This window comes from Penicillium argentinense (assembly GCF_028826775.1).
Source record: "Penicillium argentinense strain IBT 30761 chromosome Unknown utg000002l_segment0_segment0, whole genome shotgun sequence".
NCBI classification, from domain to species: Eukaryota; Fungi; Ascomycota; class Eurotiomycetes; order Eurotiales; family Aspergillaceae; genus Penicillium; species Penicillium argentinense.
The window spans coordinates 1390635-1414137 of record NW_026622661.1 but is presented as its reverse complement, the minus strand read 5'-3'; the positions used below and the strand labels follow the sequence as shown (position 1 = coordinate 1414137).

At 48.8% G+C, this 23503-nt stretch overlaps 11 protein-coding genes across 11 annotated transcripts; 5 read left to right on the top strand and 6 right to left on the bottom strand.

Moving 5' to 3' along the window:
- On the bottom strand, positions 1–1698 carry N7532_001384 (putative acetylornithine aminotransferase; the record flags this gene model as incomplete). Its single annotated transcript, XM_056613878.1, has 5 exons — positions 1–676; positions 763–916; positions 1021–1284; positions 1376–1484; positions 1552–1698. 5 exons carry the CDS (start codon positions 1696–1698, stop codon positions 1–3), a joined length of 1350 nt encoding a protein of 449 aa, XP_056478919.1.
- A 1328-nt stretch (positions 1699–3026) lies between these two features.
- On the top strand, positions 3027–4657 carry N7532_001383 (aldehyde dehydrogenase family protein; the record flags this gene model as incomplete). The annotated part of the gene is made up of 3 exons (XM_056613877.1): positions 3027–3062; positions 3177–3956; positions 4031–4657. 3 exons carry the CDS (start codon positions 3027–3029, stop codon positions 4655–4657), a joined length of 1443 nt encoding a protein of 480 aa, XP_056478918.1.
- Positions 4658–6442: 1785 nt separating this feature from the next.
- On the top strand, positions 6443–7906 carry N7532_001382 (Zn(II)2Cys6 transcription factor; the record flags this gene model as incomplete). Its single annotated transcript, XM_056613876.1, has 2 exons — positions 6443–7033; positions 7109–7906. The coding sequence occupies 2 exons, from the start codon at positions 6443–6445 to the stop codon at positions 7904–7906; spliced, it is 1389 nt and encodes a 462-aa protein (XP_056478917.1).
- A 1103-nt stretch (positions 7907–9009) lies between these two features.
- Positions 9010–11757, top strand: N7532_001381 (Choline transporter; the record flags this gene model as incomplete). Its single annotated transcript, XM_056613875.1, has 16 exons — positions 9010–9084; positions 9175–9249; positions 9319–9352; positions 9398–9497; positions 9560–9632; positions 9845–9967; positions 10202–10316; positions 10382–10460; positions 10540–10574; positions 10647–10675; positions 10743–10765; positions 10808–10845; positions 10911–11112; positions 11183–11260; positions 11348–11476; positions 11556–11757. The coding sequence occupies 16 exons, from the start codon at positions 9010–9012 to the stop codon at positions 11755–11757; spliced, it is 1410 nt and encodes a 469-aa protein (XP_056478916.1).
- Positions 11758–11807: 50 nt separating this feature from the next.
- Positions 11808–12067, top strand: N7532_001380 (Choline transporter; the record flags this gene model as incomplete). The annotated part of the gene is made up of 2 exons (XM_056613874.1): positions 11808–11847; positions 11913–12067. 2 exons carry the CDS (start codon positions 11808–11810, stop codon positions 12065–12067), a joined length of 195 nt encoding a protein of 64 aa, XP_056478915.1.
- Positions 12068–13156: 1089 nt separating this feature from the next.
- Positions 13157–13960, top strand: N7532_001379 (MBL fold metallo-hydrolase; the record flags this gene model as incomplete). Its single annotated transcript, XM_056613873.1, has 1 exon — positions 13157–13960. One exon carries the CDS (start codon positions 13157–13159, stop codon positions 13958–13960), a length of 804 nt encoding a protein of 267 aa, XP_056478914.1.
- A 537-nt stretch (positions 13961–14497) lies between these two features.
- Positions 14498–14956, bottom strand: N7532_001378 (uncharacterized protein; the record flags this gene model as incomplete). The annotated part of the gene is made up of 2 exons (XM_056613872.1): positions 14498–14697; positions 14761–14956. The coding sequence occupies 2 exons, from the start codon at positions 14954–14956 to the stop codon at positions 14498–14500; spliced, it is 396 nt and encodes a 131-aa protein (XP_056478913.1).
- Positions 14957–16065: 1109 nt separating this feature from the next.
- N7532_001377 (uncharacterized protein) lies at positions 16066–16871 on the bottom strand (the record flags this gene model as incomplete). Its single annotated transcript, XM_056613871.1, has 3 exons — positions 16066–16273; positions 16358–16728; positions 16776–16871. 3 exons carry the CDS (start codon positions 16869–16871, stop codon positions 16066–16068), a joined length of 675 nt encoding a protein of 224 aa, XP_056478912.1.
- Positions 16872–17867: 996 nt separating this feature from the next.
- N7532_001376 (uncharacterized protein) lies at positions 17868–18913 on the bottom strand (the record flags this gene model as incomplete). The annotated part of the gene is made up of 2 exons (XM_056613870.1): positions 17868–18800; positions 18896–18913. 2 exons carry the CDS (start codon positions 18911–18913, stop codon positions 17868–17870), a joined length of 951 nt encoding a protein of 316 aa, XP_056478911.1.
- A 393-nt stretch (positions 18914–19306) lies between these two features.
- On the bottom strand, positions 19307–19795 carry N7532_001375 (uncharacterized protein; the record flags this gene model as incomplete). Its single annotated transcript, XM_056613869.1, has 1 exon — positions 19307–19795. One exon carries the CDS (start codon positions 19793–19795, stop codon positions 19307–19309), a length of 489 nt encoding a protein of 162 aa, XP_056478910.1.
- Positions 19796–21646: 1851 nt separating this feature from the next.
- Positions 21647–22242, bottom strand: N7532_001374 (uncharacterized protein; the record flags this gene model as incomplete). The annotated part of the gene is made up of 3 exons (XM_056613868.1): positions 21647–21859; positions 21917–22089; positions 22122–22242. 3 exons carry the CDS (start codon positions 22240–22242, stop codon positions 21647–21649), a joined length of 507 nt encoding a protein of 168 aa, XP_056478909.1.
- Between the last annotated feature and the right edge of the window lie 1261 nt (positions 22243–23503).

Below are 23503 nucleotides of genomic sequence, written 5' to 3'. Positions count from 1 at the left end.
TTACATATCTGGAACAACACCCTTCATTGGAGGCCCAGTTTCGATCTCGTCGTAATCTTCAAGTTCAAGGAGAGCCTCCTTCACTCTCGTAATACCTCGAAGAAGATCCACCTCTGGAATGTTCAAAGCCACACCCATGCGTACGCGGTCTCCATCTGGGTAGGTGAGAACGCCCTTGTGGAGGCACAGCATGCTCAGTCGTCGGGTGGTGTGTCGCGGGTTGCCAGTACGTTTCAGGTAGAGGCCCAAATCAGCACCGCGGTTTGTGGTATAGTCAAGCCATGGCATGTTCCAGTCGGCTGTTTCCTTCTTCCAGATCTGCCCGATCCAGGTGGCGCGGTCGACGAGCCTCTCCTCGTCCATGATCTTCAGAGTCGCACGAGTGGCAGCGATAGCCGCCGGTGCCATACCAAATGTTGCTACAGACTCATAGCCGCCTACCAAATCCATCACCTCGTCTTGACCGAAGATGTATGAGGCAGGATAAGCCCCACCGGTGATGGACTTTCCCATTACAACCATGTCGGGCTTGTTCTCCGGACCCATCCAGTCGGAACAAAGGAATTTTCCAGTTTTGCCCGAGCCCATTCGCACTTCGTCGGCAATGAATAGTATATTGTATTTCTTGCAGAGCTGGCGCACGCCAATTGCAAACTTGAGCTCTTCCTCAAAGGAACTGCGCCGCGTGATGTTAGTTTGTTGAGACGAACCATGATAGTCTGGATTGGCTACAGCCATGAGAATTTCCAGGCACAGACTTACGGTTTCTTTCCGTGGATACACTCCATGATTATTGCGGCCACACGTCCGTGAACGTCAGCAAGGACTTGCTCGAAATCTTCCAGGCATCCGTACTTCAGGAGATCCCCGGTCTTTGGGTTGGTATTGCGAAGATTCTCGTTGGCGATACCGTAATCTGACATACTTATTAATTTTGCTGCACAGGATCCGAAACCGGACTTTCGACATTAAAAGAGCAGAACTAAGAGAACAGGTGAAAGCGGAGCACGCAATACTTACCCGATGACTGGCCCATATCATTCATGATGGGCCAGATTCCGGAGCCAACGCCATGATAGTTGTCCGACACCCCAAGTACGAGGACATCGCGAGGCGGAATGCCCTTCATTTTGATTCCCCATTTCCGGGCAAACTTGACGGCTGCATCGGCACCTTCTGTGCCAGAAACCATCCCTACCATTTTGTCATAGCCGAACCGTGTGCACATGTCCCGCGTGAATTCGGCCCAGTCGCCCACTTTAGTGGCGATATTGGTGAGAGTGACTAAATGTTGATGCGGTTAGCTTAGGACCTAATGCAGTCCAATTGCGGGACTTCCACAGCAGAGCGTATGGACCATGAGGCTGGTACTTACTGGTCTGCATAGAGGTGGTCATCGCTTCGAGCAATTTTGGGTGACATTGGCCCAGGTTGGTGGCGCTCAACATGCAGATGAAGTCAATAATATCCTTGCCGTCGACATCCTAGTAGCTCTCAGTCATCTAGCCAATACACCATAAAAAGAACGGCGCGGGAGGATGAAGCACAGACCTTCAATATAGAACCCCTGCCGCTCTTGATGAAGACAGGAAGTGGAAAGATACCTCCCGCGGAGTGCTTGCTATCGATTTCCAGGAGCTCCTTTGTCTTGGAGGACAGTCGCACGACCTTCCTCTCTCTCGAATTTTCCCCAGTCATGATTTTCACAGCACTCTGAAAACTGATAGAAAGGTTCCACGGGAATTCGCGAAGTGACCGGTCAATTACGTGGAGGTGATAGCAGTTGGTGGGAGGAAAAGAGAAAGAATAAGAGGCTTTCAGCGGGCAATCTGAAGGAATTTATACAACCCAACCTAGGAACTCGTTGCTATTTATGTGTTGCCGGTATCCAGCGGCTGCCACTTAATCCACTCGCCTTCTGGCGGTACGTCCTTTTGTCGGACTGCCTGGGAGCCCATACTCTCAATCCATTATTCCAGTGAACCTTGAATCAAATCGCTCGGGTAATACACACTGCCATTTCGCGCCAGATGGAGCCGAACGACGTTGTCCTTTCCGCGTTCTTGGACGTAGAGAGATAGTGGTACCCACCTGGGTAGTCTTCCTAGGCAATTAGTCTTGCCGCGGGTTTCAAAGGGTGCCAGATACTAGTAGAATAACAACCTTGGTACGCTTTAGCGATAAGAAAGTAAGTTGCGGCTGGGGCGAAGTCTGATAAGCGCGGGCATCCCGCAGTTGATGTTGCATTCGACCCACAGTGCTAGCGGGCGGGTTTCAAGCTGCGGTTGGTCGCGTTGGGTGGCTTTCCGACCTAATCTACTTGTACTACGGACTACATACAGAATAAACGGGGTAGCCCGCGTATCCAATCTGCCGGCTGGGACAAGCCGGCACTCTTTTTGGCAACCCGGCTTACCATGGACCGAGGACTTGAAAGTCAGCAGATTCCATCCTCGTCCAGCTGCCTCAAAACAACTGGCTCGTTCATCAGGGTTAGCCGACACCTTCCCCGCTCTTCCCCGCGATAATCATGGATTTTTCGATACGGAGGAGCCCCGCTGATGTATCAACATTCGCGGCCGGGGATATAGCTCGGCAATGTGCAAGGTAGATGAAGTTTGTAAGCGAGTCCGTCGGCAAACTCGAGTGCCGAATCGGCATTGCGCACTACCAGCGACCCGTAAGTGGAATTGAAGTGATACATACTCGGCCAATTGGCATTGCCCATGATACTAGGCAGGTAAGCCCGGGGGAACCTCATTTCTGGCCATTTCAGAAAGTCTGGCTTCTTAATAATGAGGTATATATGCGGCATCTTAGAATGTATCCATGTTTCTCCCGCAGTCTTTCACAGCCGGAATTCGACACCTTCTGTTCCAAGAAAATATCTTCCTTCCCCCGAATTCCGTTGCCAGCTAGTGGATCTTAGGTCCTCCGCTTCTTAGCTTTTGGAATTTCCTCTCGACTTATCCTCAATCTTTAACTTATCTTCAGTCTCCTCGCGGCAGACACAGTATTTTTGTACGATGATGGGTACTTCCGTGGCTGGTTTGAATTTCGATGTACGCCTACAATTTCCACGCCGTCTACGTTCTTGCCCCTCGCGCCGTCATTTTCTAGCCTCGTGTTCATCAAAATGCATGTTTAACATAAACCAGGCTAATTTTTTCCTCTAGAAATTCTACAATATCGTCAATGGAGAAACGGTATCCAGTGCTGTAACTCAGCATGGTACCGACCCGGCCAACAAGAAGCCAAACCCTCCGGTTCCGGTTGCCAGTCCCACCGATCTTGACAATGCTGTCACTGCGGCTCAAGTTGCCTTTGAACAATGGTCGCGATTCCAGCTTGAAGATCGGCGTAAGGCTCTGTTCGCGTACTCCGATGCAGTGAATGCTGAAAAAGATGGGTTCATCAGTCTGCTTACGAAAGAGCAAGGCAAACCTCTCTCCCAGGCGGCAGTCGAAGTTGAGATGGCGGTGGCATGGATCAAGGGCCTGGCGAACTTGGAGATACCTGAAATTGTGCTGGAAGATTCATCCGAGCGACGAATTGTCCAACGATTCACGCCCATTGGAGTGGCAGCCGCGATCGTACCGTGGAATTTTCCAGTGCTCCTGGCAATCGGAAAGGTTGTCTCGGCGCTGGTCACTGGAAACAGTATCATTGTGAAGCCATCTCCCTTTACTCCCTATACAGCGCTGAAATTAGCCGAATTGGCAATCCCTTTCTTTCCTCCGGGGCTGTTCCAAGCTCTCAATGGGGATGACCAACTCGGGCCATGGATGACGAGGCACCCGGGAATCCAGAAGATCAGCTTCACTGGCTCAACGTTGACGGGAAAACGTGTTGCTGTCGCGTGTGCCGATAGCTTCAAGCATTGTACCCTCGAGCTAGGAGGCAACGATCCTGCTATCATATGCAAAGATGTGGATCTCGATGCCCTGGTGCCTAAAGTAGGTGATTGATACATTACAGTGAGATCCTTGCACGAGTAGAAGAAAAGTTGCTGACGCTTGGGTACCGCCAGATTGCTCCACTTTGCTTTCTGAACTCTAGCCAGGTGTGCATGATGATCAAACGTGTCTATGTACACGAGAGCATCTATGGGGCATTCCGAGATAGGCTAGCTGCCCACGTGAAAACTCTGCTTGTCGGCAATGGAGTCCAGCCAGATGTGTTTTTCGGGCCCGTCCAGAATGAAATGCAATACAACAAAGCTCTGGACTTACTCAGCTCTATTTCTGCAGAGGGACTCCGTCCAGCGCTCGGTGGCATCGTGGAAGAGTCGGCCGGCTATTTCATTCATCCGACCATTATCGATAACCCACCCGACACTTCTCGTGTCGTTATCGAGGAGGCATTTGCTCCCATTCTGCCGCTGATGAAGTGGCAGACGGAGGAGGAGGTCATTGCCAGGGCAAACGCTGGCCCGACCGGACTTGGCGGTTCCGTCTGGAGCCGAGACCTCGATCAGGCCGAGCGTCTAGCGTCTCGCCTCGAGTGCGGCTCTGTCTGGATAAACTCTCATTTCGCAGTCGCCCCCCATGTCCCCTTCGGCGGTCGTAAGGAAAGTGGCCATGGCGTTGAATGGGGAGTGGATGGCCTTAAGGCCTACTGCAATCCCAAGACCGTTTGGATCTTTAAGAATGCCTAAACTTTGCTATGTACTGTAATGGCTTGCTGATGGAGTCTTCCCTCCCTCTGGCGAATGTCTTTGCGGTTGTTGCCACGACCAGCGTTTGCTGGGTGTTTTCGTTGTTCGGTTTCTCCTTCTGCGACCTATTTAGGCCTCTTGCTTCCTTGCATCGCTTTCTCTTCACTAGATGCTCGAATCCAGATCCTTCTCACTGTTCCTCCTTCTGCTTCCTGTGCATGGCCGCTCTGTCACTTGCAGACTATCAGCATCCATAGTCGCGAAGGACTCTCATCGCATCTCACATCCCGCCGACTATAAGTGATTAATTTACCGCATTTCCCCCTCAAGCCAGCTCTAAATAGCCTAAATTGACGATCCCGTCTAAATGCTGCGAAGGCATCCGCTACCCATTGGTCAATATTTCACACGACGCCGCAAGAATTGATATTCCCAGAACATCAAGAGGTTAGAAGCTGGGAATACTCAGTCATCGTGAGTTATATTGATCGCAAGTGTTTGTAGGCTAAGTAGACACATGGTGGAAAACACTCCGGCAACCAGAATCATTGATGTCCATAACAATGAAGCCGGAGGGGGGTGTACTAATGGTTGGGAGGGGAGCTGAGTACTCGCACCGAATGAAAAAAAATGAAGAGAATCGCCAGCCATAGAGGGCTCAGCGAAGCGACCGAGTTCTGAACTAGAGCGATACACTCCGCGCTGGTCAAGTTGCTGGTTGAGCTGGTCATGACAGAAAGATGACTATCGGCAAGAAATAACCTGGTGTTGCTTCTATGCCAGAAAGGAGCAGTCCAGATGTGCAATTGTACATATTCTGTGATGAGAACCTAGGATCATGATATATAACCATCTTTTGGGGAAACAGTGGGGGTACGGCTGTCCCACTCTGGAGGTATATTCTACTTAACGGTCAAGGTCGGAGAAGGGCCTGGAGGAGTCGGCAATGCTGAACAATCACCACTCACTCCATTTTTTTTAAATTTGTAACATTGCTGTAGTAATCTGATCAGAACAAGAGTATTGTATATTATTAACTTTGCTATGAGTCTCGTGGGAAGCGGCGTTAGAAATGATATGGTTGACGTCAAGCCCCGTCGTGATCCTCTGAGAGACCGACGGTTTTACCGTTCCTTTGTAAGCGGGAGAGGAACTGTACTGTCCTCCGTATCCAGTAGTCCGTAGTACTCCGTACAGTACGGGAGTTCGGGTATGGGTACGAGGGTACTGTACAGTGGCCGTTCATTAGTATTTGCACTTTGGTACTTCCGTCGCCAGCTTTCTACCGCCTGCCTTAATTGTCCGCCCAATACTTCAACATTACAATACGCGCTAACTCGTTATTATCAAGATTACACTACACTTGTCCCTCTTCTTCTCTATGCTTTGTCTGGTACTGCCTTGATGCATAGCGCAGGTTTGAAATACGAGGGTCGAACGAGATACCAGGGGACTTCACACGGGAACTGAAATTCTAACGGTAGAATAATAGTGGGTCTCTTGGCATGCCAAGTTACAACAGTACAAATACTAATGAACTCTGACTGTACATGTACTGTATTGAAAAGTTGAAGAATTGACTTTCACCCCAACCCCATCCCCACATTTCTTCTCCCTCCCACCATCCCCGCTCATGCCCATGCCCATGCTCATGATACGTACAACTGTACTTCATTACTATATCTCATCTTACCTTATTTGATTTCGGGTCAAACCTATCTGGAAGGCCAGACGATCGTGAACTGTTTGACAAAATTTAATCTGATTTGCAAGACAAACCCCTCCATGCCTCGTCAACGGAGCAAGGGCTGCATCCCCTGCAAGATGCGCCGAAAGAAATGCGATGAGAGAACGCCAACCTGCGTCGCTTGTGCGCGTAATGTCCTTCTCTGTGCCTGGGACTCCGAGTTACCGCCAAGCAAACCTCACAACTCGGGTGGCAAAGAGTTGATGACCAAGAGCCAGCGGCTGCTACGACATCAATCAGCGCCGAAGAGCATGATATCGGACATGGCGTTGTCTATGGCGCCAAACGCTATACATCCTCAACTCGCCCACCCGAAGACAAATTTCCTCTACTCATTTTTCTATGCCCGAGCAGCACAAACACTGTCAATAAAAGATGAGGAAGGAAACCCCTTCGTGCATGTCCTGATGCCAATGGCCGCTACTAGTGACATCGTCTTTCAAGCCATGCTTGCCTTCAGTGGAGTGATCTATGAGCAGCAGCATTCCGATGCCTTAGCCACAACCACGTGGGAACATTACGCGCAAGCGATTCGCAGCTTGAAGCATATGCTCACACTCTATGTTGATAACCAAGTTGACCGGGGAACTGAACTGGTCGCGACCGTTCTTCTACTGTTGTCCTTGGAGGTAAGCAGGATGCGCCACTTTGTGATCCGTTGGTCAAGGTACTCACGAACGTTTTCTGATCTCTCCTTCCTCTAGGTCAGTAAAGCAGACTCCGATGGTCACGCTTTCCGTCATCTCAGGGCATGTCGAGAGTTAGTGTCAGGAACTTTTGCCCACTGCCAAAATCCTCAATTGTTGGGCTTCCTAGCAGAGTATTACCTTTACACCCTGTCGCTCCTCCCCTCTAGCTTGATTGAGCATTCGGATCCGATTGAAGAGGATATCGACTTCGCATTTCGGATCTTACTGAACAACAGCGTCCCTGCAACCGGCGTGTTATGTGGATGTGCCCCGGAGATGTTTCGTACCATATCGAAAGCCACGGTGGTGTCACGTCGTTTGTACGATGAGCTCACTGATGAAGCTGGCCCCTCGAATGAATGTCTTCAGGAACACCTCGATCTTTACGACTACGTACAGACTTGGTGGCCAGAATATGCCGACGAGGAAAATGCCATGATCGCGCACATCTATCAAATAGCCCTCTTGGTCCTCCTTTTGCAGGCTGAGCCTGGAACTTCTGACAATATGGCAATGAATGAACTCGTGACAAATCTCATTAGTCTCCTTCGGATGATTCCGGTCGAGTCCAACACAACCACTGTTCTAGCTTGGCCACTTGCGACGGTAGCACCGTGTGTCAAGTCTAACACAGACCAGACGTTTATCCTACAGTACTTAGGTGCCGTTGTACAAAAATACCGATTTGGCAATCATCGGCAGACCGAGCAACTACTTCGGCTAATTTGGTCGCGCCGTGATTTACAGGAACGGGGTCCATATTGCATACCTCGCGCGATGGAGGCACAGGGCTGTCGATTCTTACTCTGTTAATCATGACTTAATATGTAATGTGCCTTGTTTTTGGTTTTTCTTTTTTTTAGGGGGGAGAGGTGGGGAACAAAGGGACTTTCATTTGTCATTGATATTGCTCAAGATTAGAATATGGCTCTGTGGATATAGGCCAGGCTGTAACAATATTTACTTAATTCAATGAGAGAGATCGTTTGGGGCCACTAGAAACTAGTGAGCTTGCTTTCCAGTAGCTTGGGCTAGAGATTCAGGAGGGGAGCTAAGGTAAAAGATCGTCGTTAATCGTACCACACACATGCCCAAGCCGGCGGCCCAGTGAACTTTTCTAAACCCTACCATAAGCACCCTGAATTGTCCCATCGGGGCAATCTAAGTTGGCCACAAGTTGTCCTGTACTTGGGACCAGTCCAGGAGCGGTATCGATGTATAGCAGTCAAAGCTTGCGAAAACGTTAACCTACTGCTGACTTCTTTAGTTAACTAGTCGCTGCTATGCCCTACTCTATGTGGACACGAGACAACTGGACCGCTGCTCCCCATATTCTCCAGGATTTAATTTTCAGGGAGGTGTGACACGAGCCAAATCTTCGAGAAATGAGTGCATTCCGCAGCGAATACTGAGACTGGAGTGGAGAGAGAAGGGAGAAGTGCTGGATCTGAGGTGCCTGCCTTCATACCCCTCGGTCTCCGCCAATCAAATCGCTCAAAACTAACTACTCTATCTACAAACAGTTTCCCAGTGTCACAGGAAAGACCAGACCCCGGATTTTACATGAGACATAAAAATCTGGGGAGGCTGTGGGGCTGATTCAATGATAGGGTGCCGAAGACTGGTACTACTTATCTGTAGTAGCCACTCGGTAATGTACTAGCTGCGGGTAGATAAGCGCGGGTCTGCAGCAGATTGGTTGGTGCGAGACAATTCCTCTGGTTTAGACCGGTTTGATCTGGATTGGAAAATGGAGAATGGAGGGGTTTCATCCTTCGGGATTTGACATCGGCTGTTCGAGTGAGATTTCGGAGAAAGCTGACTCTTGAAGATTGCCGCTACTGATATGATGCATTCGAGCACTGACACGCCTATCGGCCACTTTCTTGTGGTCTTGAAGCCACTCTTCCCCAAATATGCTCATGCTCTGGGGTGGCGACTCTCGTTTGGTTTATAAAGTGAGCTCCCCGCAGGTTTCATCTCTGAGTCCGGTAAGCTTTTTTCTCAACATCAAGAGCCATCTTTTGCAATTATTCTCTTGCCATTCTTACATTCTGTTCCCTGTCTTTTGGACTTGTCAGAGTGACCATGCCCTTCAACCTATCCGAGACGGGGTCACCGAGCCCAGCCCAGCTATCAAAGAACTTCTCTCGAATGTGAGTGACCTCATATTCCCCGGAAAGCTTTCGCCAGACCTCATTATAACACACCCTTCGCTCCGATAGATCCCTCCTCGGTTTGGCATTCATTACCTTAAACGTAAGTCAGTAGGCGATGGAACGGTTTCTTCGAGGTGATTACTAGCTGCTGATAAACGCCCGTTGCAAATTCCAGTCATGGACCGCTTTTGCTTCGGCTTTGCCTTTGAGCCTCACATCTGGAGGTCCCACAAGTATCATCTGGGGTACGAAGCCTTCTAGCCCTGGTTACAAAGATTACAGAATACTGACGAAACCCGTGAACCAGGTCTCTTGACCTCGGGCTTTTGTACACTTTGTATCGCCGCCTCTCTGGCAGAATTTCTGTCCGCATATCCTACGTTTGTCTTTCCACATCCCATTTCATATCATCAACAATCCACTCCTTTAGTGGGAAAGGGTCAAGGAAGCTAGTTGGGCGACGCTGATATTCAGAATTGAACAGTGCCGCGGGACAATATCGTTGGGTAGCTGGTACGATTTCCTTGCAGGTGATCTACAATTAAATGGATTGAGAAAATATTGACAGATTTTCCGCGTCACTTTTATACAGCCGGTACGCGACGCTAGTGACCTCTGCTCGATGAACGTCTTGCTGACTGAAGAGCCAGTTTCCTGGTATGACTACAGGCGGGTGCTCGCATGGTTTACGGCATGGGCGAATGTCGCCGCGTGGGTATGTAATCTCCCTAGCATATTACGGGGCTATGACTGCCATCAATACTAATCAAGAATCTACAGATCTGTCTATGCGCGACGGCGTCACTTTTTGGGAGCCAACTGGTCACTGACACTATAATCCTAGTTCATCCAGTAATACACCCTCTATCATTCCGTTTTCTCCTGTCCTCAAACCTTTACCATCTCCACTTGATATGGGCTCAGATCTATCCCTGACCTTGCTTTCTAGGACTTTAACTTGCAAAGATGGCAAGTGTTCCTCATCTATGTCGGCTTTAACATTATTGCTCTTTTTGTCAACGCATTCTGGAACAGCATTTTATCCGCGCTGAATAGAGCAGCTTGTAAGGTTTCCCGTCCAGACGATGACTGGGTTTATACACACATGACTAATGCGATGAATATCTAGTGATCTGGTCCCTATGTGGCTTCTCCATCATTTTCGTGACTGTCTTGACATGCGGGTCGCCAAATTACAATTCTGCGAGGTAGGTTGCAGCTTGCACAAGTCTGTGTCGCTTGGTCCTACTATTTCCATATTGCGAGTCAAGCTGACGGCTCCTTCAGCTTTGTGTTCACTAGTTTCATCAATGAGACTGGATGTAAGTCCTCTTAACTTCTGCTCGATCGTCTCCTTCACCCTGGTTTTAGCATAGCTAATTATTGGCAACCAGGGCCTGATGGCTTGGCTTGGCTTTTAGGGGTACGCCCAGCACCCTTGCCCTATCATTGAACTTGAAGACTGATCCACAGCCCTCAGCTGCTTCAAGGTGGACTGTGCCTTGTCGGAGTTGTGAGTATTCGCGCCCATCAATATTTGAAATTCTTGACTAAGTAATTGGGACCAGGACGCAGTTGCGCACATGACTGAGGGTAAATATCATTCCGCATTCTGTGCTACGGCCTTCCTCACCTAACATCGTTCATTCTTTGACCAGAAATTCCCAAGCCAACCGTGGATGGACCGCTAATCATGGTCGCGTGCGTGGCAATTGGCCTCGCCACCAGCCTGATCTTAATTATCGCTCTTCTCTTCGTGTCTCGTGATATAGACACCATTATCACCTCTGGTGCAGGGCCTCTACTTCAAATATTTTTTGATGCAACCAACAATAAAGTGGGGTCCATCTGCTTGCTACTGTTTGTGTTCCTCCCGCGATGTCACGCCACTATGTCTGACAGCTACTCATTTCTCTATGCAATTCTCCAGGTTTCCCATTGGATGCCTTTTGCTAGGTGTGGTAGCTATAACAACCACGTCTAGTAGGATGATCTACGCTCTCGCTAGGTACGGAAAAGTCTGCAGACTCAAATCATTGGGAAATGAACCTTCTTTATCTCTTGCGAGTTATAGTTGTACTAATTGAGCATGCAGAGACTCTGGGCTACCATTCTCTTCCATTTGGACTACTGTTCATGCCAGGCTCAAAACGCCTGTGAATGCTCTGGCTCTCAATACAGCTGCAGTAATCTGCTGCGGGTGTATCTTCCTCGGCTCTTCCAGGTATAGTACTGCTGCTTGAGCCATTGTCAAAGAACACCGGAGTATGTCCAACGGCTAACCTATCATATTACCCATCTAGTGCATTCAATGCACTGAGTTCTGCGACCGTCATATGCTTTGACATATCCTATTGCCTTCCGATCTTGATTCATTGTATACGGGGCCGAAAATTGCTCCCTGTGCGCCCATGGAGCCTCTACCCTGTCATTGGATGGATTGTGAACCTTGTATATCCTATCTTTTCGATTCATTTCTTCCTCTGGCGCCTTACCCATGACTAATCCTGAAATAGGTGTCAATCGCGTATATATCATTTACGACCGTGCTCTTCATGTTTCCACCTGCCCGTCCAGTAACGGGTCCGACAATGAGTAAGGATGTTCATGTCCGAGGGAATATAATAACTTGACTGACTGATGGATGTCTTTTCTGGTAGACTATGCCATTGCGGCTACCGGCGTATTCGCGTTGCTATCCGCAATATACTGGTTTGTCAGGGGCCAGAAGCGCTTTATGCAGGCCCTGGTGAATGCGGAAATCGAATTCCCTGAAGCCAGGACGTCAATTGATCCGACTAAATCGGACGTATAAATCGTGGTTTCGGGCTGGGATATTGGGGCAAATGTCTTCTAAGCTTGTTGCTGGATTTCAAATTGGCACTGGTTTTGCTCGATGTAAAATGCCACCACTCGCATTTTCCGCCTTGGGGGCTGTCTTCAACTCACGGTACGAATGATCACAATATCATTGTTTTCACTTGGACATATCTCGTTCCCAAGAGCTGGAGTCACCTTGTGGATGAGAAAACGGCGCAGGGGCCTTGGTAGCTTTATTGCATTCTGAGATGTTTGGCATCTTTGCAATATAAGATTTGGTTCAGGCTCTTTGCTGGAATGCGAATGAGACGGCTTCTGTAGTATCAAGTACAGATTTTAGACAGATTTTAGACCAGAACCTCGTCATACTTTTAAAGGGAGGGAATAAGACAGGTACAGTTGCCACTTAGTAAAATATTGAAAAGAACTCCACCTTCAATCTTATGATTACTCTTGATGATGATGATAAAGATGATTGACCAATCCACCCGTTTCTCCATGTATTACCTTTAACTGGGTTCTTACTCCGATGCTGAAAATGGATCACATGTTCCCATTTGCTGCGCGGGCTCTAAGCTTTAGATCTACTACCTGCGTTTTTCAAAACATTTCGATCGGGAAGCTAGAGCACCAAGGATGATCATTACCCATATCAGAAATATAAGCCGCCAAGACAACCACTGCTTTTTGGATCCGGAAAGTTAGTGGAACACGGAATACGGTTCCAGGTGCCCGGCAATCGACCCGTCTTGGCGGAATTTGAGGCCAAAAGCGGAAGTGACACCTGGAGTCTCCAGGAATACATAGCTTGGTTTAGTCTCCACGCCATTAATAAGGCATCTGGAAGGACCCAGTATCCTGTTTCCCATAGATGCTGTATATGTAATCACGATCCTCATATTTGTCATCGAGTTGGGAGTTGCTCTCTTCAAAGTATTTACCGCAACAGAACCTCTGCTGGCAACTTGCCGGACGGTTATAAAACGTTCCTTCTCCCCATACAGTCCTTGGATAACACCATCTTCCGGACAAACTACTTTTCTGATTTTCTTGTATCTCTATCCCGGCTACACCTTGAGCCGCAATGTCTGCAGCAACCTTCCAGAGCTCCTTCAGTGTCACACACATTGGCACTGCCACGGCCATTTTTGAAATCGACAAAGTCAAACTTCTTACCGATCCGTTTTTCTCGCCAGCCGGTACACAATGGGATATGGGCGGTGGCAACGTTCTAGAGAATACCGAAACCCCTGCTCTCGGTCTCGAAGACTTGCCCGCCATCGACGCTATTCTCCTTAGCCACGAAGACCATCCTGACAATCTAGATAGTTTCGGTCGCCAGCTGCTGAATGGCCGTCACGTATTCACTACTGTGGACGGCGGAAAGAATCTCAGCCCTCGCCCGGCCGTTCGTGGCATGAAGCCATGGGAAACCGTTTCTGTGATGCTTGGAGGCAAAAAGTATGAGATCACTGCTACACCATGTCAACATTTACCTGGAGGCGAATGCACCGGGTTCATCTTGACTACACCGGATTTTGGCGCCAGCGCTGACGGTCGCCCTAATGCGATCTATTTCACCGGCGACACCGTCTATATCGATGAACTCGCTAAGATTCCTGAGAAATTCCACATTGCGGCTGCTGTCATGAATTTGGGTGCGGCTCATGCCGCTCTTCCCGACGGACCAGTTCAAATTACCATGGACGGCAAGCAGGCTGCTCATCTTTTCCGCACTATCAAGGCGGACTTCCTCGTGCCTATGCACTACGAGTCATGGGGTCATTTCACGCAGTTTGGTCAGGATCTGATAAAAGTTTTCAAGGAAGAGGGGATCTTTGACAAAGTCTGTTGGCTCTCACCTGGAAAGTCTGTAAAGGTTTTCTAAGACATGTCTTGCTGTAATTAGTCAAAACAATTTTGTTGGTTTGTCATTGAAGGAGTGGATTAGTTCGATCAGTTCTAAAAAAAGAATAACATCATCTGTACACGCCCGCATTTCATTTCCTGCTACCCTCTTTCTGAGACTTGACATATAGATCGGTACCCACTTCAATGCACACAATCATTTTGCACCAGTAAGAATGTGATCTCAATGGAAACCCTTGACTTGCTGTATGGCTTTCCACTCCAGCCAGCTGTAGCTGAAAAGTAAAGCATGTAAAACACCGCTATTGAGTGGCGTATAGTCAAGGGCAGGGGGAGTGAAAGTTCCTCAGCTTAATCCGCTGGTGTAATAGCGAAGGGTCTATTAAAATACGACTCAATGCTCTCTGACCACCGGATATTCTGGATTTTAATATGGCCCAAAGATGCATCAGGCGTTACTCCTTGATTGATAATCTAGACTCGCAGCTCAAACCTCTTTTGTAGCTTGCCTACTACGCAGGGAGGGAAACATCTCTCAGCCCCGGTCCAGATAAACTCACAATTTCAGACCCTTCTGATAAATCATCGCACCGAGGGTCAACCAAGGAGCAAACCACAAACAGCCAAGGCCAGTATAAGATCTCTGTCTGTAATACCTCCATCCAGTATAGGCACCTGCAATCACCGTGGCCCATATTATCAACTTCTCTTCGGCCGTCCTGACAGTCACCCTTGCCCATTGGATGTTCAGAAGGGCTACGAGAATGTCAGCACGGGGACGTATATAATGATATTTCGGTGGAAGTCGTGAATGCTCACCAGAAGCGGCCAAAAGGACGTTGACCATATCCCAAGCGGTCGTTGCAGTCGCCTTGCCAAGGGCATGCTTACTGTCTGACGGGATTGCAGCTATGGCAGGATCGACTTCGTTGATACCGAACATAATATGCCCGGGTATTGAGATAGCATGTATAGCCGCAGAAGCATAGTACAGAGTGTTGGGAATAAACGACATCGTAGAATTTCCAGGTCTGAAATGGTGGTCAAAAAAGGTATTGATTGAGGAAAATCGATTTCTTGTATTAAAATCGGATGACAACGGAGATTCAGGATACTTATATAGTGAGATGCAACAAAAAATCAGTTTCTCGCATGAGATAAAGATCACGCAGCGGTAGCGATTTGTCAGTGATTATCATTTATTCTGAACTAATACGGCGTTTATAATGTAGATCGGCAAACTTGATCCGAAATAATCTCGCCGTCATGGCAAAGAATGAAAATTGTGGGAAATATTTCTTGGCGGATTTGATTACCAAATAAAGTTAGCGCGGACTTGACAGGGGGTGGTGGAAATATTACCACAACTCGGCGAAGTGGACTAACCCTCAGATCGCAGGATAGGTGTGGCCCTAGTAAAAATTCGGAGACCGATTAAGCTGATTGATCGAGGGAATGTCCAGACGCAGTTGTGAGCATCTCCGGCAGCCGATAGTTGCCCCGAGAAACGAATGGTTTGGTTACCATTGGCCGACCCATTGTGCACAAGGCTCACACTTGCCCCGGCGAGAATGTAACTTATAATTTAGAGACTATGCAACCATTGCTGCCGTTAATATGTCGCCGAGCTGGGTGCTGCGTGTTCATTTCTCCTCTACCCCTTCATATTTTATGTTGTGACTTCTAGAGTAGACTGTAAAATGGGACTACCATGGGACCCAATTTCTGCCTAATTTGGCCTGATTCTGCGTAAAACTTGCCTGATTTTTTTTGCATTAATTACATGTGTTTTGGTTTGGTTCTGTATGAACTACCTTATTTCAAGTCACTCATAATAATTTGTGTTTTGAGGAAACATTTAAGGAAAATGTATATTTATCTTAACATTATACGGTCGCATATGGCCAAATTTGAGATCAATCTAATATTAAGGCTGGTGGTTTATGTAATTTTGATATGTGGTGGTTGAGTATGGAAATATATATTTTATTGGTGACCTCTCGCAGTCAAGAAGAGAACAGAAAACGTGTACAGTTTGGCCGTAACGGGTCACCTGTCGCTGCGGTCTTATGCGTGAACACATTAGACTGTAGCGTCAGAGAAGGCCCAAATGACCCGGGCCAACTAGGATGGTGGAGGGGACGGTGGAGGAAGCAGTAGAGATAGCGGAGCTGGCGAGCCTGTCTGGAACTGGTGATTGAGCTTGTATAAACTGACGCGTTCGTGGTGAAATACACCCTGAATGCCTCCAAGGTCCCATCTCCCTAGCACCTGGATCTGGTCGTCGATGATCCCACTATCCTGCGCATGTTGAGATGCACCCTTCCGAAAGCTGTGTCATGAGTAGCCGTACGTCTGTATGCCAAGTGCTCTTAGCTTAGTAGACAAGGTAGAGAGGAAATGGTTGCGGCTGAACGGTTTTCGGTGGAAGGAGAATAACGGGGCATCGGGTCCTTTGGGGTCGAGCAGTAGTAGCTTCTGAAGCGCGTCTACTGGGCACGCTTCGTCTCTTGTTTTTGCGAGAACAATCTGTATTCCTTCGTGGTGGCGGTCCGTCTTACTCCGCTTGAGTGTGAGTTGCACATGATCTAACGAGGACGAGAATCTGATGTCGGAGAGCGTAAGCTTTGTGGCTGAGATAGAGCGTGTGTTGAGGTCTTCTGTCTTGTATGTGAATTCTCCGAGGCGGAGGAACCCAGCAAAGCTACCCGGCAGGCGGTTGCGAAGTTCAGGTCGTCTATGAGGTTCGCAGTCATCTCTAAGGGGTGTGACGGGATTGTAGAGAGGCTCGCGGATAGTTTCGTAATAGTGTCACGCGAAATCGGTTTTCTGACCCGAACTTTAGTGATGGGGTTGAGTCTTCTCGCGCCGTCTATGAGACGTCGAAAGTGCTTGTTGTCAAAGAGTTTGTCATCAAGGAAGTTGTCCATATGGTAAGCTCGGAGAGCGGCTAGGTCGGCAAGTGCGGTGTCGGGTTTGACGGCCTTTTGGGTTGAATTCCCAAGGAGTCGTGAAGTTAGCCAGGAGGTTAACGACTGTGTTGAGGCTGGCCATGCCGGTAAATTTTGTAGTGCACAATGCTTTTCGTAACTGCGTTGAACGGAGAGGTAGACGGAACGCGTGTTAGCGCTGAGACCGCTCCAGGGCAGTTTTAGGTGGCCTGGAGTGAGCTGAGGAGCTCGTGAAGAGAACCACGCAGGCGGTTCAATACCGAGAGGTCCTGCCAGTGGGGACAAATGTTAGAAACCTCTTGGAAGTTATTACGGGACAGGGCATCTGCTAGTGTGTTTTCCTGGGAAGGGAGCCAATGTGGCATGATTTGGATGTCTCTCGCCGCCGCTAGGATAAGTAGGCTTTTCAGAGGTACGTTAGGCGGACCATGAAGGAAGCCTTTACTCAGTCCTCTGTGGGCTGTGGAGCTATCCGTGTGGATAACGAGAGTATGATGAAGCCAATGCTGGCTGAATAGTAGGAAGCCTTGTAGAATGGCTCTACTTCGGTGGTATTGATGTGCGCGTGTGCGACTTGGTGCGCGTATGCGTCTTGGGCAAGGGCCAGTGAGGCAGCATTGCTTGGATGAAGCTGGTGACAATGGGCCAGCCAGCAGTCTGATATAGACTTGGATGAGAAGAAGAAGAAGAGCCCCTGGCCTGTGTTGGAGGCATCTGTGTAGAGACGCGTGATAGAGCGGCGGCAGGGGTCAATTAGGAGTACGCCGTTGAAAAGAGACAAGGAGTCCCTCCACCATTCCAAATTGTCACGTACCTCGTGGGAGATACGGCTGCGCGCGCTCCTCCCATGTGGGAAGGCGGCTTGGAACGTGTATAGAGACTGTAGCCTTGTTCTTCCAAGCCAGGCAACTCTTGAACAGAAGGCTAATGAGCCTGTGAGATGCTCTGTTTGCTTGAGGGAGAGACTCGCTGCGTTTAGGGCAGATGCGGCGTCCAATGTGGCGCGGCACAACTTATCTGGTGACAGGCGAGCTTCCATTGCAATAGAGTCGATCTGGATACCCAAGACCGTAACGCAAGTCCCTGCTGGTCCTTGTTGGTATTGCGGGGGATACGCAGGTAGTCCTTGACCTCGTTGTAAACCTCGTCAAAGGGACCCGTAGGGTCGGACACTGGGGGAGACCGAGTAATTGCGATGAAGTCTTCCAGGTAATGATTGATATAGAATACAGGGAGGAGGCATTGGAGTATCCAATGGAGAGCCTCGGCGAAGAGGTTAAAGAGAAATGGGGCCGTAGCGAGGCCAAAGGGGAGGCAGCATTCGACATAAGTGGAATGGTTCCACTGGAAGGAAAAGAGGTGCTGGTTGTCCTCAGCAACAGGGATTATTCGGAAGGCGTCCTTAATGTCCCTCTTAATGATTGTGCAACCTAGCCCAGCTTGTGTGACCTGCTCGTAGATATCATCGATTGTCATGTATTCAATGACTGACCAAGAGTCCGGTATGCCCTGTTTAAGGCCCTGTCTAGGGGGCCAGGATAGATCATGGATGCGGCGCCATCCTCCATCATGCTTAGGGACTAACCCGAGCGGCGAGACGGGGAAGGAGGGCCTAGATGCCAATCTAATGCGACCGAAGTTGAGATCCTCCGCTAGTTTGGCCGAGATCATATCGGGTTCGTGTATGTGATGGTTGGAGGAATGACAACACTGCTTCTTGCCCTTGTAGCCGATCTGGACGCCGTAGGTCAGGATGCCAGTGATAGTAGACGCGAGATCGCCTGGATAGTGGCGTAGGAGGTTGCTCCAGCCTTTTGTATATAGTGGTGACGGAGAGAACTGTAGCTTTGGGAGCTCCGGGTTGAAAACGGGGTATTGGACAGCAGTATTTGGCCTGGGCGGTTGGCCCTGGGGTATTAGGCTTAGTGGTAAGGGATTGGAGCACCTATCGGCCTCTGCAGTGTGTTCCCTAACGGTAGGGTCCACTTGCTATGTCTTCTTACGGCAAGAGGAGGCGCCATGCTGGCTTAGACCACATGCTGTGCACTCATGACGTCTCTTGCAGCCTTCCCAGAGACATCCTGTGGTGTTGAACTTATCGCACACCTCGGTTTCATTATTAGAAGATCTAGTAGACCTTGTTTGGCGAGGTCGGACTGAAGGGTTTGCCGGCGACTTCGCAGGCAGGGTAAGATTGTGACGGAGATATTTTTCGCGAAATGGGGCTGTGATAAGGTTGTTCTCCGTCGACAGCTCTCCTTTATCCAGAATTTATTGGTGGAAGTTAAGGGCGAGCGGCAGTACTGCTTCTGACCACTGATAAGTTTGAGCGAGGTCGAGGATCTGCCTCATGAACATGAGTAGGTTGGGAACTGCCTTTGGATGTTTCTCGCCGAAGAGATATCCTATGACGGCTAGGTATGTAAGGAAGCAGCTCGTCCATGTTGAGGGTTGGGGCCCCAGTCCTTAAGCGATGCCGCTGCCTTCTTGAAGCCTACTGTGCCTCCCGACTTGGTCATCTTGAAGACCCTGTCCTCCTGATCCAGCTCGGTGACTGATTTCTCTTTGAAGCGTATGAGTTCAGTCGCCTTCAACTTCCTCTCGAAGACGCGAGTAAGAAGGGCGGCAGAGACACCTGGGAATATGTCGATGAGTGGTTTAACCTCAGGGGGTGGCTCACGGTTTTCCTCGAGATTATCGTCATCTTGCAGGTCCACATGAGGCCTCCTGCGGCGGAGGTCGGTCTCTGCTACGTCCATTTCAAGGCGCCTGGCCCTGTCTCTCTGTATCTGTCCTAGCCAACTAGCACGGTCCACTGTGTCCATGGTTACCCAAATGTGGGCCGGAGGCCAAGCAGAATCAAGTGGGGCAGGCGTGACACCGCTGGACTGGCTGAACGTCATGGTGGAGAGCGATATAGTCAAGGCGTATTGGCGCTGTTGCCGTAGAGGAAGGATGTAAACAAAATCGAGTCTTGACTGCGTGAGAGACGACAAGCTACCACCAGAGGCAAGCAACTGACTCTTCAGAGGTAGTTGTAGGAGGAAGGAGCCCTCTGAAATGTGAGTGTAGATGTCACGTGAGATAGCGTGGCCAACGTGAGGCAACCCCAATAAAACTTCTCCCTTTATGTCGAGGTATACTGTTAAGGTATGATCTACGTTACAGGGTAGAAGGCCTGTCAATTAGGTAGGAGAAAAAGCACTAAGTCAAAAGTTGCTTCAAGACTGTTTCTTAGGGTTTCTATAACCCATTGTAGCTCAATTTATATACAGTCTATTCTCTAGAACAGGAAGGAGGGGAAAACGCCACAAAAGAGGAGTAGAGAGAGTAATACGAGATCATGCAACCTATAACAGGGTTCCCTCCTGCAGAGCTCCCTCTCAGCCTCACTATCGAAAGGTTGATGATTGACCACTGACGGGTTGCCGTTCGGCCAAGATCCTCAGGCTACCTCATAGCCTGAGGCACCGTATAGAGTTGGAAGGCGGTGGAACCGCACATGTGATGGCAACCAGTGGATGTAGATGAACAAGTCTGATTTCGAGTACAACCCCTGAGCTAACAATTTATAAGGGGTAAAACAAATTACGAATCTATGATGTTTATCCAGAACCACCCACTAATATCCTGTTGAAGTTGAGGGTGCCCTGGTAGTGATATTCAGGGGGTGTCGATCAGGTTGTATTGTTGATCATGTGACCCATGAGTCGAATTGGCCACCGACTTATAGAAATAGCTTCATGGCGGAAATATCATACCAAATGGAGCCAAGCTAGTGTATTTACCTCCGTACTCTTCCGACCTGAAACTGATTGAAGAGTTCTTGCAGAGCTAAAGGCCTTCATCCGGCACCATTGGCAGTCTTACGCCGATAATCCGGATCAAGGATTTGATAACTTCCTAGACTGGTGTGTTGACAAGGTGGGAACAAGGGAACAAAGTGCACGAGACATTTCCGAAATGGAGGTCTCGATATTGAAGAGCTATGGTGGGAATAATTTCTGACTAGCAGTTAGAGAAGAGTGGCAATCGTCTACGTAGTTGGACTGATCTTCAGCGTGAGCTCCTTACCACGGAATACAAGAACTGACCACATCAGAAGCTGCTCCTCGATGGCGGTCCAAATAATGTCGGTATCGTCGAATCTTTTAGTTGGTTTGCTCTTGGTACAATCGCATTCTAATGCGGTAATGGGGCGCAGTCTATCGTCGAAGAACTGTCTCTAGCCTGTTTTTCCACGGTCTATTGCCAGAAGGCGCTGGGGCCCAAAACGATGCCATCCATGTTCTGTGATACGTCCCGATTGTTGATTGTGACTCGCCACTCTATTCCCACTCAGACAGTTGAAGGAATCTGAGAGGATGTAGGCCAAGCTTGCCTGTTAGCTCAAACCCATTCTCAAGTACGCTAGACGGGGAAGGGCTTGAGATACAGTATGCGTCGAAAACAGATTGCCCCCTGGACACAGACAGACGTATTGTTTCTCATCCCATATTCGAAACTGGGTTAGCTCATATTACCGTATTCTACTCGATACACAATACCTGATTAGACTATCATGTCATTTTACGTATTTGTTAAATTTCAGCGCTCAATGAGTCATTGTAAAATACGATAAACCTACACAGAGTGTTCTCTACGGAGGTGCGGAGTACAACTGGCACCCAACCAAATTCTTAGTGCATGAATGGATGATCATCTCTCAGGTAAAATGTAATAAAATTAACTAGCATGCACAGGGCAAGATATCTCTATAGTAAACCCGACTCTGCCTCTAGGAAGTCTGCAAGCTGCTCCATGCCATAACGAAACGACTCCGGATGCATCACGAAACCCAAACGAAGACAGCCTTGGAGGCTTCCTTGGTCGTATTCCTCAAAGCAAAGTCTGGCGGGGCAGAATAGTATATTTTTAGTTTTTAGAAACTGTAGAGCAAACTCCTGATCATGAAGAGGACGTCCGTCCTTGTAGTGAAGCCTTATCAGTGTTGAAGTTGAAGCATAATTAGGTGTTCAAGTGACCTGTGGATGCTCAGCTACGAATTTAGCAAGGAATGTATGGTTAACCTTGGCCATGTCGAGACTCCTTTGGATTAAGCGTTGGCGGCATCTTGACGAGAGTGCTTCTACAGCAATTGCTTCGTCAATTTGCCCAACACTTATAGTACTGTAGTTGCGGATTTGCGTGAAACGAGCTAAAAGTCATTGGACAGTGTTGCAATCCAACCGACTCTGATGCCAGGAACACCATATGACTTGCTGCAAGAACTTGTGACAATACACTTTTCATAACCACTTTCAAGGAAAGAGACGGGCTCCTTCTCGCCATTTGGAAGAGAGTGAAACATCAGCCTAAAACCTCATCGACCATTAAGATAATGTCGTGGGCTTGTGCCAGTTCAAGGACCGAGTTCTGCAAAATGCTCGATAAATATGTACCCGTCGGATTGTTTGGATTGCACAAAACTATCATCTTCGTATTTTCGCAAATTCCTTCCCGGAGATGTTGTAGATTGGCAGCCCAACCGTTGTCGCTATCGACCTTCCAAAAAGGGACCTCAGCACCTAACGCCTGGCTAGTCTTGTAGAGTTGTTCGTAGACCGGATATAAGCAGATGATATGATCACTGCGACATATCAGTCCAGAAAAAATGATATGGTTTGCAGCCACGGCTCCACTTGTAGTTATTATGTGCTCATGTGTCACTTTTGGGGTCGCGTAAAGAGAAGCAACTGAATCTCGTAGGTTGTTACCCCCGTTAGGGTCTCCGTAAGTCAAAGAAATAGTAGCTATCCGGCCACTGTATACTGCCGGCTGTGTCGCATAGCATGGATGGCACCCATGTAGTAAGGGGAGGGAGTCTCCCCACTACAATATGTATGTATGCACGTGCTTCCAGCCTGTGTGATCATTTGAGTAACCGGGATATTCAACAGCGCACTCACCCTAATCACCCGGGTCGCGCGACACTAAAGCGGCGCTCGCCCTATCCTCACCCGGGCGACACCCACCCGACTATTAACTGTAGCCGCACATAAGTAGCTTATCAGTTTAGTTTGTGTCCGTAGCAAAAGGTCGACGCGAAAGTAGTAGGTTGCGACCAGTATCAAGTGGGCTAGTAATCTTATTCGTCGTGGTTTAAAAAAGAATACCTTTGATCCGAACGCAGGCGGCTACAGAGTCCTCCCAATTGGTGACTGGAAAAATGGTAGTTAGTGTATCCGCACGATGGAGCTGTGGTAGAAGACCACCATGGTACGGCCCGTCCGTAGTAGCCGCTGGTCCAGACTTTGTATAGAGAGGGAACTTGTCATTGCCATTTTCCTCGACTCGTCCTCCTCACTGCCATGCCTTGTCGCTGACAAAATTTCGCTGCGTCCCTCAGAGGAAGCCAAGACCAGATCAGACACTGGTGAAGGCGCCACAACGTAGCCAAGTTGTCCCAGGCCCCCAGAAGGAGGCAAGGTTATGGGTTTTGAGTACTGTTGCGAGGAGGGTAGGAAGCCCAGCAGGTTTAGCTGTGGGAACACGTCAGCCGTTCAGGACCGTGCAGGGCATATGGGTGAATAATAGAGGGTGTTCAGGGCGTTCAGGGTGATCACCCTGAA